We start from the raw sequence: 14422 nt of genomic DNA, 5'->3' as shown, positions 1-14422 counted from the left end.
GGCTTCAAATGTTGCACTTGCAGTGAGGCGATCCCAGTCATGGACAAGTACTCCCAGTGCATTCGCTGCCTTTGTGAGGGCCGACTGAGATCCCACAAGGACAGAGCGCTGCCAGAAAATCATCTCTATGGAGGCGGCTCTCCGACCCCAGTCCTCTGGCGGGCGTGAGCCTTCCCATTAACCTTTGATTTCGAAGGATAGTGGGTCGAAGAAACAGTCCAGGGACCCCTCTCACAAGTCAAAAAGAGAGCAGGAAGTCCCCTCAGCGAGCCCAGGAATAGCCGAAAGCGATCACCATCTCGCTTGGTATCCTCTGTGCTGCCAGCACCAAGATCATCTGACACCCATGCCTCACGGCAACCATCGTTGTCTGGTACCGTTGATAGGACCACGGACTCTTTGGGCACAGGCATTGACTCTTTGGCACACAGAGAGAATGGCAAACATCCCGGTACGTGAGCTGACGGTACCACCAGTGGCATTGGCCCATCTGGCACTGGAGAGACCAGTATGAGCGAGGTCCCCATCATGTCTTCCCCTTTAGATTGTGCCCCCCAGTATTGGGAGGCATGAGTCGTGTATGCCTGTGGAGATATCCCTGCACATCAATCTCCTTGAGTTGAGAGCGGGCAGGAACACCTGAACCCATTTCCTCCCACTGTTAACCGGATCACATACAAAAGTAGCCCGCATGTTTTATATCAACCTTCAGGGAGGAGCCAGATCACCCTCCTTATGTACAGAGGCCATGAAACTATGGAACTGGCGCATCTCTCACAACATCACCTTGTCTGCGGCTTACCTCCCAGGCACGCAAAACTCGATAGTGGACAAGCCCAGTCACAAATTTCCATATGACCACGAGTGGGAGATGCACCTATCAGTACTTCACAACTTGTTCACACAGTGCGGAACACCGTCCACAGATCTGTTTGCCACTTACCAGAACAAGAAGTGTCTGCAATACTGTCCCAGGGTGGGGATTGTACAGCACTCTCTGGGCAATGCTCTCCTCCCCCCATGGGGAGAGCCTTCTTTACCCCTTCCCTCCATTTCCTCTTCTGCTGAAGGGTCTGCTAAGATAAAGAGGGGACAGAGCTTACATAATTTTGATTGCTCCCAGGTGGCCGCGACAGACCTGGTACCCTTACCTGGATGCAGCTCGTGATGTGTCCACTGATCTCCATTCCGGCTACTTCACACCCTCTCTCTCAGGGGCTGGTCTACACTTAGTCCGGACTTCGGACTAAGGTACGCAAATTCAGCTACGTTAATAACGTAGCTGAATTCGAAGTACCTTAGTCCGGACTTACCGCGGTCCAGACGCGGCCGGAAGTCTCCCCCCGTCGACGCCGCGTACTCCTCTCGGCGAGCTGGAGTACCGGCGTCGATTGTGAGCACTTCCGGGATCGATCCGTGATCGATTTATCGCGTCTTAACCAGACGCGATAAATCGATCCCAGAACATCGATGGCGTGCCTCCGGACCAGCCGGTAAGTGTAGACTAGGCCTCAGGACAAAGGGTGTACCACACATCCCAACCTGGGGAATCCTCTGCCTCAAAGCATGGATCCTATGTGGTTCCAGCACCTAGAGAGCTCCTGCTCAAAGGAAGCACAGGAGGTTCTACTGCACAGCAGAAAGTCCCCCATACAATGCACCGACCTGCAGAAATGGTCCAGGTTCCAGATTTGGTGCCAGCAAATCTCCCCGGTGTCAGAAACTCTTCCACATATTCTGGAATATTCCTTGACCCTTAAAAAATCAGGGTCATCCCTGAGCTTTCTCAGGGTCCACCTGGCAGCTTTTACAGTATTTCACCAGCCTGTAGAGAGGTACTCAGTACTATTGCACCCGACCACTAAAAGGTTCCTTAAGAGAATAACATATCTCTTCCCTCAACCTCGACTTCCTATCCCCTCATAGGACCTAAACCTAGTGCTGAAAGGACTGACTAGGCCCCCCCCCTTGGGACCTATGGCCACTTTCTTCACTACCATTCCAATCAATGAAAACGGCTTTTCTGGTTGTAGTTACCTCGTCTAGAAGAATAGGGGAAATAGCAGCTCTGATGGCGTATCCCCCATACACAGTCTTTTTCCCTAACAAAGGTTACAATTAGGCAGCATCTAAGGTTCATCCCTAAAGTGACCTCTTCATTTCACATGGATCAGTCTATCCACCTTCTACCCCAAGCTTCACCGAGACAATAGGGAGGCCAAACTCCATACCTTAGATGTTAGGAGAGCCCTTGCATTCTACCTCAATACAACAAAGGCCTTCAGGAAATCCCCTAGACTGTTCCTCTCTATGGCGGAAAGGTGTAAAGGCTCAGTGATATCAGCCCAAAGACTCTCCAAGTGGGTCTCGAATTGCATCAGACAGTGCTATCAAATTCGTAACATGACTCCTCCGGACTCGATCCGTACATGTTCCACGAGCTCAATCTCCTCATCTGTCACCTTCCTCAGGAATGTCCCCATCTCAGAGATCTGCAGAGCAGCGACATGGGCCTCAGTCCACACCTTTGCAGAACATTATGTAATCACCAGGGACTCTGCCTCTGATGCCATCTTTGGCTCCACAGTACTGTCATCTGTAACTAACCTGACACCGACGTCCCAGCCCTCCCAGGGGGGCACTGCTCAGGAGTCACCTAGAGTGGAGCACCCATAGGGACACTACTTGAAGAAGAAGAAGAAGTTACTCACCTTGTGCAGTAACAATGGTTCGTTGAGATGTGTCCCCTTATGGGTGTTCCACTACCCACCCTTTTCCCCTCTACTTCTGAGTTCTCACTGATTCTGCAGCAGCAAAGGAACTGAGAAGGGTTAGCCAACATGTGCTGGCTAGCCTCATGGCGCAGCATGAGGAGAGACAGCACACGATCGGGCCAAACGGACACTGCTACCAAAGTTCTCCGATGAGCATCACAGGGATGCGGACTCACCTACAGTGAAACACCCATAAGGGGACACACATCTCGAAGAATCATCGTTACTGCACAAGGTGAGTAACTTCTTTTTGGTCACTCATTTAGATTTTGCTGAAGAAAAGTAGTACTGTAGTTTACAAAATATTTTTCATGATCTGATTTCAATAAAAAGTTTTGTTTTGCTTTTGATGTAGGAGGTATTGTTAATTCAAACACAGTAGCATGCATTAGCACGGTGCTGATCAGAAGATGAAAATGGCTAGTTTTATTTCTTTGTCCATGCTGAATTAAGCGCAAAATGTGAACTTTAGCAAAAACTGTAAAGTAAATTTCTTTTAAAATTTACTTCTAATAATCCTAAAGTTACAACACGGTTGAAGATATTTTTAAATGAGTTTTAGGTTGACAAGTGTCCCTCTTTACATTTAAGATGTTCTATATTTTTAATAACTCACTCTGAAAACACAGCAATTAAAGAGCTTATGTGCTTTAAATTGCAGGTATTCCAAGGCAACTCTAATTATGGGGACGTAGTACGTAATAATTTTATCCCTCCTATAGTGGCCCGATACGTGCGGATCATTCCACAGACCTGGCATCAAAGAATAGCATTTAAGGTGGAGCTGATTGGTTGTCGAATAATGCAAGGTAAGTGGCAAGCAATACTTCCAGGAGCCCAGTGAAGCAATGGAATCCCAAAACCCACTACAGCTCCGTTGTTTTTCCTTTTCTTTTTGCAGCTAACAACTCATTTACTCACCCAATGTGGCAAAGACCAAGTCAAAGCACAGGTGTAGCGGTTGGAAAAGAAGACAGAACCATCACAGAACCCATCCCATCAGAAGAAACCAGCTTGGGTAACACTAGAACAGTACAGTCTCTCTAAAATGTGCCATCTTTTTAGATGTATATTTCCTGTTCTAACAGACATCTACACTTTGCCAGATCAAATGTTCCCATCTCATCAATGTTCTTTAATAGTTATCTGCAAATGTGAGGGTGAGGATATGAAGCATAGAGAACTTGAAATCCTTAATATTTTTTAAAACCATAAAGATATATATATATCTTTATGGTTTTAAAAAATATATATATATATATATATAAGGTTATAAAAAATATTAAGGATTAAGGATATATATATATCAGGTATTACTGATGTTGATTTTATTTTTTTTAACAAAGAACTTTTCTTCCAAATGTTTTTCAAGTATTTGAATTTAATAGATGTTAATAAAAACAAACCCTAAACTCTTAAATAGTCTGAATAAAAATCATTTCAATCAGGTTTCACTTCCTTGGTTTGTGTGATGTCCTAAATGTACCAGTTTTCTACTTGTCCCTAGAGTCTTTGAGGAAAAGTTGAGTAGACAAGACCTGAATTTCTAATTTAAAAGAAAAATTTTAAAAGTGCAAAAAACACTTAAAAACAATTTTCAGGTTGTCTTTATCTTTGTGCATCTGAGAGAAGCGACGTGGGCATATATTCTTTTTAGTTTGCAGGTCACTCTTAATTTTGACCTGCACTGTCTTGAAACATGGGACTGGCTGTTTTTTGGAATAAAATAAAACCCACTTGTTCTTACAATAGTGGTTTTGCAGAGGATAACCTGCTAGAGACCTTAGGATCCTTGGATTTCCAGAGGTTCTCTCTTTTTCTAATATATATATTAATATCTCTCTCTCACTCACACACACTCACACTCACACACACTCTCGCTCTCGCTCTAAAGCACCCATTGCTGAAATGTCGGGTTAGTGCTGTACAAAAAGGTATAAATATCCAAACTACATAATCGTAAAGTAGGTCACTGATTCAAAAGACCAACCAGAGCAATACACCTTACATTTCACTAACTATGAATAGAAGTTTAAGTGGGTGCTTGGAATTGAGTAAGATTAATATGAATACATTCTAAGTGAAAAACACTTTTGATGCTATTCCGATAAACCCAAAGGTTGACTGAGATAGAGGCCCTGTGGGAAAAAATAGTAATGTGATCATGTAATTAAAGGCTATACCATAATGCATACACATAAGGGGGACAAATTAAAATTGCACAGGAAACCTTAATTTTGGCATTTCCTAACATTTGAGTGCTTAATTTTGCAACCTTAATATTCTTATTATATTTCTGTGTGTAATTTCAAAGTTTTTTCAAAAAGCAAACTGAAAAAAACAAATTCTCTCATGTGCTGTCTTGTTGATACCACGTGGTTTATCAGCAGGGATGGAACCTTTAGTTCCACTGCACAGGCTTCTGCCACTGACTCCAATGAAGTAACTGATACCAGTGGGCTCAGACAAGCACTTTGCCAGTGGATTTCAAAGATATTTAATGACAACAGAAGATGGAGAGACTCGGGACTCTTCTTCAATCTTTCCCTGTCCTGTCTTTTCCCCACCCCTGGCTCCTTGTCATGGTCCTATTCTCTTTGCCTACCCAGCTCCAGTCTCTGCTCTACAGGTTTCTCATCCCTGTCTCCTTGCCCAGTCAGCTCTAGTCTCCCCCTCCAGTCTATTTCTTTCCCTCCCCTCCCTGAGTTCATCCTATATCAGTTCCTCTCTCCCCACAAAGTTACAAGCAATTAAAAATAGGGTCTTCATAATGGGAAGTGTCAGGCAACCTTAATAGATGGTTTTACCAGCCCAGACTATAATAGGAAAGAATTTACCTTTGGAAGGCTTTATACAGGTATTGAGGAAAACTGTGCCCTTGTTACCTTTAATTTTTTTTTTTCCTGCAGGGTTAAAACTTACAGCTATAGTTGTCCCGGTCTTAGTAGGGCTGTGTCTGTTCCTGCTCTCTGGGATTTGTATCTGTGCAGCCAAACGAAAGTAAGAGATTTTATTTTTCATCTAAATTAAAACAGCTGTAGTGACAATCAGGGGTTCTCAACTTTTTTCTTTCTGAGCTCTCACCCCCCCAATATGCTATAAAAATTCCATAGCTCAGCTATGCCACAACAACTGTTTTTCTGCATATAAAAGCCAGGGCCAGCGTTAATGGGTAGCAAGCCGGGCAGTTGCCCGGGGCCCCATGCCATAGGTGGCCCTGTGAAGCTAAGGGTTTGTCTACACTGGCACTTCACAGCGCTGCAACTTTCTCGCTCAGGGATGTAAAAAAACACCCCCCTGAGCGCAGCAAGTTTCAGCGCTGTAATGTGCCAGTGTAGACAGTGCACCAGCACTGGGAGCCGCACCCCTCGTGGAGATGGTTTTTTTTTTTTTAGAGCCTTGGGAGAGCGCTCTGCCGTGACTACACCAGCCACGTTAAAGCGCTGCCACAGCAGCACTTTAATGTTGCCAGTGTAGACTAGCCAAATACAGAGTTAATTAAAATAGCACCCCTTACATTAGCTCAGATTCCTATATAATTGGTTAATCTGCCTCAGACCTACCTACCCCCATTTACTGACTAATAACGGAGTCTAGGCTGGTGTAACTTGCACACCTAAGAACCAAAAGAAAGTAGAGTGGAAGCTATTTTAATTGTTATCTTGCCCCCCTCTTATTAGTGGTGTTGCTACATTCATCTCTGCTGGTTCCTTGATATGTAACTCAGTGGGCCAAATTCAGAGCTGCCATGTAAAGGGGTGTGTAAAACACATGTTGGGAAGTAAAGCTTGGCAGCTGTCTCACACGTTGAGAAGGCTGGAAAAAGGTAAATTTCACTCGCTTAGACACCCCCTCGTCTTCCATTAATTTGAGCTCTACCCAGTGGATACAAATGTTCCTGTCAGCAGATGGAGTTTGGGGTTGGGAACAAAGCTCCCTTTGACATCACCTCCCTATGAAAAGAGCTTGCATCTCCTCAGAATCCAGTACCTAAGCTAGGGTTTCTAACAACTGTGCAAAGAATTCAGGATAGAAATCCTAACACAACCAGGAAGATAACGTCTGAGTTGGCATACAGGGACATGAACTGCTAAGAGATCACCGTTTTCCAGTGTTTTTTGCCAGCTCAAACAGCTGGGGGGAAACAAATGTAACAAGATTCAGCATTCATGTCCCCTACTGTAATAAGTGCTGTTACCCAGAAACTAAGGGGGGATGATTTTCCTCACCTGGTGAACATGATGGTTCTCTCCACTGAAGCTAAGGCATGAAGGTGAAGTGCTGTGAGGGACAAAACCTTACAAACATATTCCTGTCTTACAGGAGAGAGACAAAAGGAGGTGCTTATGGTTCATCTGATGCAGAAAACCCAGGTTAGTGGAGAATCATGCTCTCTCCTTTCTATGGGTTGGTGGGAAGGATCAAACAATTGAACATCAATTGCATCATTTTCCTTTCATTTTAATTCACAGTATCACAAAGGGGTTAGGGAAAATGATACCACTACTAGTGCCACCTGAAAACAGCAGCCATCGCATGGCTTCCACAACAGAAATGCAATTAGCAAGTGAAAGAGAGACTTGGGTCACAAACTTTAAGAGTGTTCCTACTGGAAAAAAACACCTACCCTCCAGCAAATTGCCCCTTTCCTTTCTCTCTTCTGCTGCACCTGGGGTTAGCCTCTCCCTAAGGAGGCCAAGACATGGTTTTAATGTGGCTTCCTCTGCTGACCCTCTCCCTAATTCCTAAAAAAGCCCAATAATACTGAATTGTGCTTCATTCATCCTATTTGAAGAGAACATTGGCTGGGGGATTTTGCTTTTGGAAGATGTCTGCAAAAACCCTTCTGAAGTAACATCTTTTGTGTCTCAGTTGATTACCTGTCTAGGGTGGGTTTCATTTAGGGTAGGAAATCTGAGTTCAGCTGCTATTTAGTTTCTCTCTAGTGGAGCACCCTCCTCCTCTGCCAATTAGATGGTGAAACATCCAGCTGAAACAGAAGAAAGGAAAAGAAATTCACTTCCCCTCCACTTGTCTCTAAAGCAATCTTGAAACAGACCAACACAGAATACTCCCCTCTCGATAGGTGCCAAAGGATAATACTTATCCCATGAGGGGGGAGGGTCCCAGAGACCAACCTCCAGCCTAAGCCTGAATATCTATACTGCAAGTTCATAACCCCGATGCCCAGGCCTCGGTCAGCTGCAGGTGTTTTACTGCAGCATAGACATACCTTAAATGTTCAGGTGGACCCCGCTGCTGTGCACTAAAATTTCCCTAGTGCGCTTTAATTTACTCCAGTTTTGAAATAGTGTAATTCAAAGCATCCTAGTTAGTGCACAGTAGCAGGATCCACATGGACACTTAGTGCACAGCAGGCTAGTGCCGGGTAGATTTACATCCCAGCTTGCCGTGAACTAAGTGTTCATATGGACAAGCCCTTAATGTTTTCTATGTTCATTTATTTCTTCTAGGTTGTTGGAAACAGATCAAGCAGCCCTTCGTCAGACATCAGTCAACGGAATTTACCATCAGCTATAATAATGAAAAGGAGACTCCGCAAAAGCTGGATCTAGTCACAAGTGACATGGCAGGTAACAGTTACATCTTTTGAGATGCATTCGCTTTTTTTTTTTTTCTGGATGTATAGTACATAATGGGGAGAGGGGCAGGCAAATACTATCCGAGCAAAACTCTGGGTGCATCAAGAGTAAACATGTGAGGCAGGACCCAGGAATTAATGTGCCTACCCTTGGGCATTGAACTAGTGAAATGGGAGAATATATTGGGAAAACATACAGGAGATTTCTTAACTCTTTTTAGTTTTGAAATTAAAACTTCCCTCCACAATGTGGAGAGCAATTTGTTTTCTCTTTGTGAAACAGTCATAGTTTAAGTGATACACACGATATACAAACCTGACTAGAATAGACTAGATTGCCATTGCTGATTGGGATTTTCTGTTTTTTTAGTCATGTTTGTACTGAATGTGTTATTTCTTCACAAAAGTTGAGTGACCCGAATAAAGAGTCAGTTCGTCCAACAGTTTGAGCTGTGGCCTAATGCCCAACTGAGCATATTGAGATCTCTGTTCATGTCACTTAGTGCCTGAACCACTGTGGAAGTCAACCTAGTTAAGTAAAACAATGATGTATTAATCTGCTGTGTTAGCTTAGCTGCAGCTCATTGTTTGGACAGAGCAAATTCCAGCCATCAGTCCCTGTTTGCACCCCACAGGGATACTTCATTCCTTCTCTAAGCACCTCTTGTCCCTGCCTGTGTTTTCTCTGTCTGGAAAGGTTAGTGAGCCCAGCCATTTTATGGGATCAGTCAGCACTGCATGGACCTTCCCTGCAAGACTAATTTGCTATCCCCATCATCCCAAAATTCCATCTTGCCTTTGATATCAGTTGTCAGAGAAATGCAGTGAAGACCAAATAAAATAAACTGTGACTAGGGTTTAATTTGAATTCTGTGTGACACTAACATGGATGTATTGGTGCTTGCCGTAACAGGATCCTTCTGAATAAATAATGTTATGTTGGTCTATAAAAAAGAGTTTATATGGGAGGGGTGAGTAAATATTACTTGTGGTTATGTGAGATGATACCCTGCATGGATCCACGCTTTTTGCCTAATGGCCACTACTTTATAGAGGGTTCCAAGTGCTTATGCCATGGGGTGAAAATTTCTAAATTCTGGGGATTTATACAGGCAATGTTTGAGGTTTGGTATTTTATGAATACTGACCTTAAAAGCAAACGGTAAAGCTGAAAAAAGTGAGTTAAGCCCAGGAATATGTGCTGAAGGCACCTCGGTAACCAGCTCGTGGAGGGCATTCGCCTTAGAAATGTTTTTTTAAAATCCCTAATATAATTCTTCGTTGTCAAATTCTCTAGTACTTACTAGTCCCTAAAGAAATCCCAGAATGGATCAGGATACTTTATCACATCCTATTAGGAGTTCCATGGAACTAAAGGTGGGAGTAGCGTCAGAGAATGATTTGTTATTTATTTAGTACACCAGTAGTCTCAGCACTGTACAGATAAAGACAAGACCTTCTCTGTCCCAAAGAGTTTACAGTGTAGTTTGAGATGCAAAACAAGAAGTGCCAGAGAATTTCCCCAGAGGATGTAGGGCTGAATTCAGCTCATGTCGGAGATGAAGTGCAAAGCCAAAACAAAAACTGAATTGAACTTCTTAAGGACTACACCAAAACGTGGCAGTCTCGATCAGTGCTGTGTAACAGAGCTGTGCAGGTCAGTTCATCTGCAAAGAGAAGGGGACAGATTTTAGTTTCTTTAGTTTCAGACTAGTGAAAATGTTGCAATTTTCTCTTACTGTTTGTTTGTTTGTTTGTTTGTTTGTTTGTTAAAGTAATTTTCACCAAGCTAATCCTTTGGCTGGGGCTTTCTTGGATTGGAGTTCCAAACACCCCTGTTGACACTGCAGTCCTCTGATCTTACCTCTGGCTCCTTCATGGGTCATTTGCTGGTTCTGATCCTCTTCCTAATATCCTCCCAGATCTAGGTGACCTGTCCAGTAATCACCTTCCTTGCTGTTCCCATTCTTCCCTTACCTCCAGCTCCAAGCCAATATCACACATTACACACTTCCCTTAACACGTTGGACTCCAACACCTTCCTTCTTTGGTGTTGTCCCATTCAGCTTTCTCCTTCCACTTGCCACTTGACTGTCCTAAGATTCCTTGTTAGTAATGCAGGAACTGGGGGTGGGAGAGGAGGTTAACCATCCTTTAGGCATCGCAGAGAACTTCTCACATGTGAAAAAAATTCCTATCAGGTTGATGCAAGATCCCTTGCCAGACTTATCAAGAAGCCCATATCCTGCTGACACTGAACTTTTATCCTCGCTCTAGAACCATAACTGTCTCTGACAAATAACGATTCCTTCACTGAATGAAGGAGGTTGGCACAAACTGAGTTTTCTTACATTCCAAATGAGAATTCCTATCGATAGAGTAGCTGGGTCTCTTAACGTCTTTAAACTCTGCCTCCTGTTACATTATATATGGTGAAATCAAAGAAACCAATAGTCTGGCTATATATTTTTGAGCTTTTAATGCTTCTTTCTAGATTATCAGCAGCCTCTCATGATCGGAACTGGGATGGTAACAAGAAAAGGATCCACATTCAGACCAATGGACACAGAGGATGAGGAGAAGAAAGATAGTTCAGTGATCGAGAACCACTATCACTGCCCGCACAGAGCTAGCCGTCATGAATATGCGTTGCCCTTGACCAACCAGGAGCCTGAATATGCCACCCCTATTATAGAGAGGCATCTAGGAAGAGAGAACACTTTTCCCTCTGAAATTGACTACAATGTACCTGTAATTTCTTCTGCTCATAAACATTCCCTTTCTGCTGGCAGTTTCAGTAATTCGGGTAGGACCGATGTCAGGAATGGGGACTATCAAACACCGCAAAGTCTAATCAACTATGATAAACCTAAAGTTAACTGTGTTTTGACCTCAGTGGGCTACAGTACTGACTATCAGAAACCGCAAACTAATTCACTGGTGAATGAGGGTTATTCAACGCCCAGAGACTGCCTAAAACCAATAAACCAGACAGCAATGACAGCACTCTTGTGACTTGCTGAGTTGAGAGATTTGCTGCTCTAGTGAACAATGTTCCTATATAGCTACTGGAATGAATGTATTATAGTTTAAAAGGATCCCACTCCGGCAGCTAGAAGACAAACTCCGCCTGTGTACATAATATTGCAGTTCTGTTGTGTTCTGACACTTGAAGACCAGAGTATACTGATAATCACTGACTATAGCAAGAGAAAATTATCAGTGAAGACTCTGCTTTCTGTAACTGATTTGTAATATGTGCAATTTGTACATAGTTTTTATTTAAGAAAAATAACTGAGTTTCCTTTCATCTGTTTTGTTCTATGTATTTAAATAGTAGGGAAAACAGCTGTTGCAGAAGTTCTTGTACAAAAAATCTTTTGGTCATCTGAACTTTATTTTATCTTCTGTTGTGTTAGCAATCTTAAACTGTATTCTCCTATGGCTGTGGTGGTTCATTTCCTTTCCCAGGATAGCTGGAAATAAGGCATTTTAATAGTTTTATTCTTGAAGAGCAGAAGAAATAAAACTACTTGAAGCATAAATGTGCACAAGAGGGTGGATGAGCAATTCATTGTGATACTCAAACCAAACTTAGCAGCTACTTTTTAGCTACTTTTTTCTTTACATGCTTGAATTTAATTTGATATTAGGATGCAAGATGAGTCTGTCCATGTTATTGTTTATGTTAAAGACAAGTGGAAAAGATTGAAACCAGTCTTGGTTCAAGCAGAGTGTTTTTCATTGTGGTGATCACTGTAGCGTCATCTTTTTTGGAATATACAAAATCTGCATCTGTGAATCTGGCTTTTCAAGAAGTGTCTGTAGAGCTAAAATGTGAATTAGGACAATTTACAAGCAGCGTAAGTTTTAAACTTTTCATTGAACTCTTGGGTTATTTTTCTTTTAAGTTCAGAGTTTTGCCCCTTCTGTCTGAAATACACCTCTACCCCGATATAACCCGACCCGATATAACACAAATTCAGATATAATGCGGTAAAGCAGCGCTCCGGGGGGGCGGGGCTGCGCACTCTGGCAGATCAAAGCAAGTTCGATGTAACGCGGTTTCACCTATAACGCGGTAAGATTTTTTGGCTCCCAAGGACAGTGTTATATCTGGGTAGAGGTGTATTTGCAGACCAGGCAGTGCAATGTGTATGTGGTTTGCTATGACATTTAAAACATCAGCAAAGTTGTTTTCAAATAGTTTTTTTTTTTGCTGGAAAGGTCATCCTGGATTCTTGTTTGGGCACTATACTTGCAATGCATTGTGCACTGGGACCCTTCACCCACCTGGAGCCTCCCTGAAATTAACGGGGCTCTGGGTGGAGGTGGGGACTTTCCATTGCTGTTCTTCCTACAACACTGGGGCCTTGTTTTGTACTGAAAAGCGTATTGTAAAATGTCAAGAAGTCCTATTCTTGTTGGGAGGAAGAACAATCATGTATTGAAGGCACAGAGCTGAGAACCAGCAAGTAGATCGCAGTTCTATTAACAGATGTGTGGCCTTGAGCAAATCACTTAGCTTCTCAGGATCTTTAGTTTCCCCATCCATAAAATGGAAACGATATTGACCAGCCTCAAAGGGCTGTAGTGAGGCTAAATTAATTGTTTGCAAAGCGCTTTGAGATCCTCGGGTGGAAGGTGCTATAAAAGTACAAAGTATTATTATTATTTTATTTAAGAACATGCCGTACCTGGTTCTAAAACGAGCTCTTACTAGTTTTCCTGTGCTTGTTTCACTGTGCATGTGCTGTGGACTGTAGTGGTGCAATGTGCTGTGGACTTCTGCTGGTGCTGAACTAAACTGTGGAGTGTGTGTGTTGGTGTGTCTCTCCTGTGCGGAAAAACCAATGTAACTATGTAGCCTTCCCATGTTGCTGTCAGTGCAATTTCTGTGAAATGTATGAAACACTTCAAGTCCTGAAGTAAAACTGCAGCAGCCTATTTGCTACACCACATTGGGTGGTATTGTTTACTTTCTGTTGTTTACATACATGTGTAAATAAAGGACACCAACCTTTGCAACGTTATTAGGCAGGACTGGAGTCTAGCTCTGTTTTATCATCACTTCACACTCCTGCTGTTGCATATCCTGACGGAGGAGAAATTTGACAAACACCCAGAAATAGGTGTTCCTTACCGTGTGGAAAAGTAACAGTTGTGCTGCTAATGTGACTATACAGTCCTTGCTAAATAAATTATCATCACTCCACCTCATTTAGTCTCTTTGACCCGTAACTTTTGGGGCGGGGAAGAGAGCCTAGGAAGAAACTAAGACTAAACTCCATGCTGGATTTATATGAGTAAGGGATGAGGATACCCTCCTCATGAGCATGATACCAATACTCCACTCACTCACCCACCCACCCAATTAGTTCGACTTGTTACTCCGCAAACAAGCAAAGGCTTGTACACACTCCCACTTACGTCGCTCAAGGGGGTGAATAAGCGCCTTGAGTGATGTAAGTTACACCGACCTAAGCACCTGGTGTGGGCAGCGCTATGTTGGTGGGAGAGCCTCTCAGGGAGGTGGTTTTGTTATCCTAACGGGAGATCTCTCTCCCATTAATAGGGCCCTACCAATTTCACAGACCATGAAATAAGATCTCCCCAAAATCAGCCGGGCTGGGGAAGGATGGGACTTGTCCTTCCCGACACAGCTGTTGTTGGAGGGAGATCAGACCCACCTCCGCAGACAGCACAGGAGTGAGGGTGTACCATCGGTGCTTCTGTGCTGCAGCAGCCCCAGCCCTGGGCTCTGGGCTTCCGCCCCCCACGGCTCTTCTCGGAGCTCAGGGTGCCAGGGCTGGGGGCTGCTGCTGCCCCTGCTGTGGCTCCGGGCTGCTGCTCCTTCCCCCCACCCCACACACACAGTGGCTCCGGCTAGGGGCCACCAGGGCTCGGGGCTTCCAGCCCCAGCAGTTCCTGCCCAGCTTGAGGCTGCCTCCCGTGGCTCCTGCCTGGGGTCTGGGCGCTCGAGCTCCGGGGCTTCTGCTCCCCCCCCCCTTTCCTCCCCCTGTGGCTCCTGCCGGGGCTCAGGGCA

General features: G+C 43.9%; 1 protein-coding gene across 3 annotated transcripts in view; it reads left to right on the top strand.

Moving 5' to 3' along the window:
* DCBLD1 (discoidin, CUB and LCCL domain containing 1) overlaps positions 1–13587 on the top strand; it is a 77541-nt gene extending 63954 nt beyond the window's left edge. For all 3 annotated transcript variants that reach the window (XM_034765804.1, XM_034765803.1, XM_034765805.1), the window contains exons 10-15: positions 3436–3583; positions 3676–3792; positions 5684–5774; positions 7098–7147; positions 8249–8368; positions 10871–13587. In XM_034765804.1, the coding sequence (XP_034621695.1) occupies positions 3436–3583; positions 3676–3792; positions 5684–5774; positions 7098–7147; positions 8249–8368; positions 10871–11391 (1047 nt within the window). In that variant the 3' untranslated portion in view covers positions 11392–13587. The remainder of the gene's footprint in view (positions 1–3435; positions 3584–3675; positions 3793–5683; positions 5775–7097; positions 7148–8248; positions 8369–10870) is intronic.
* Positions 13588–14422: the final 835 nt, after the last annotated feature.

This window comes from Trachemys scripta, chromosome 3 (assembly GCF_013100865.1).
Source record: "Trachemys scripta elegans isolate TJP31775 chromosome 3, CAS_Tse_1.0, whole genome shotgun sequence".
Taxonomy (NCBI): Eukaryota; Metazoa; Chordata; order Testudines; family Emydidae; genus Trachemys; species Trachemys scripta.
Note: the sequence above shows the minus strand (reverse complement) of the source record. Positions and strands in the feature narration are given on the sequence as shown.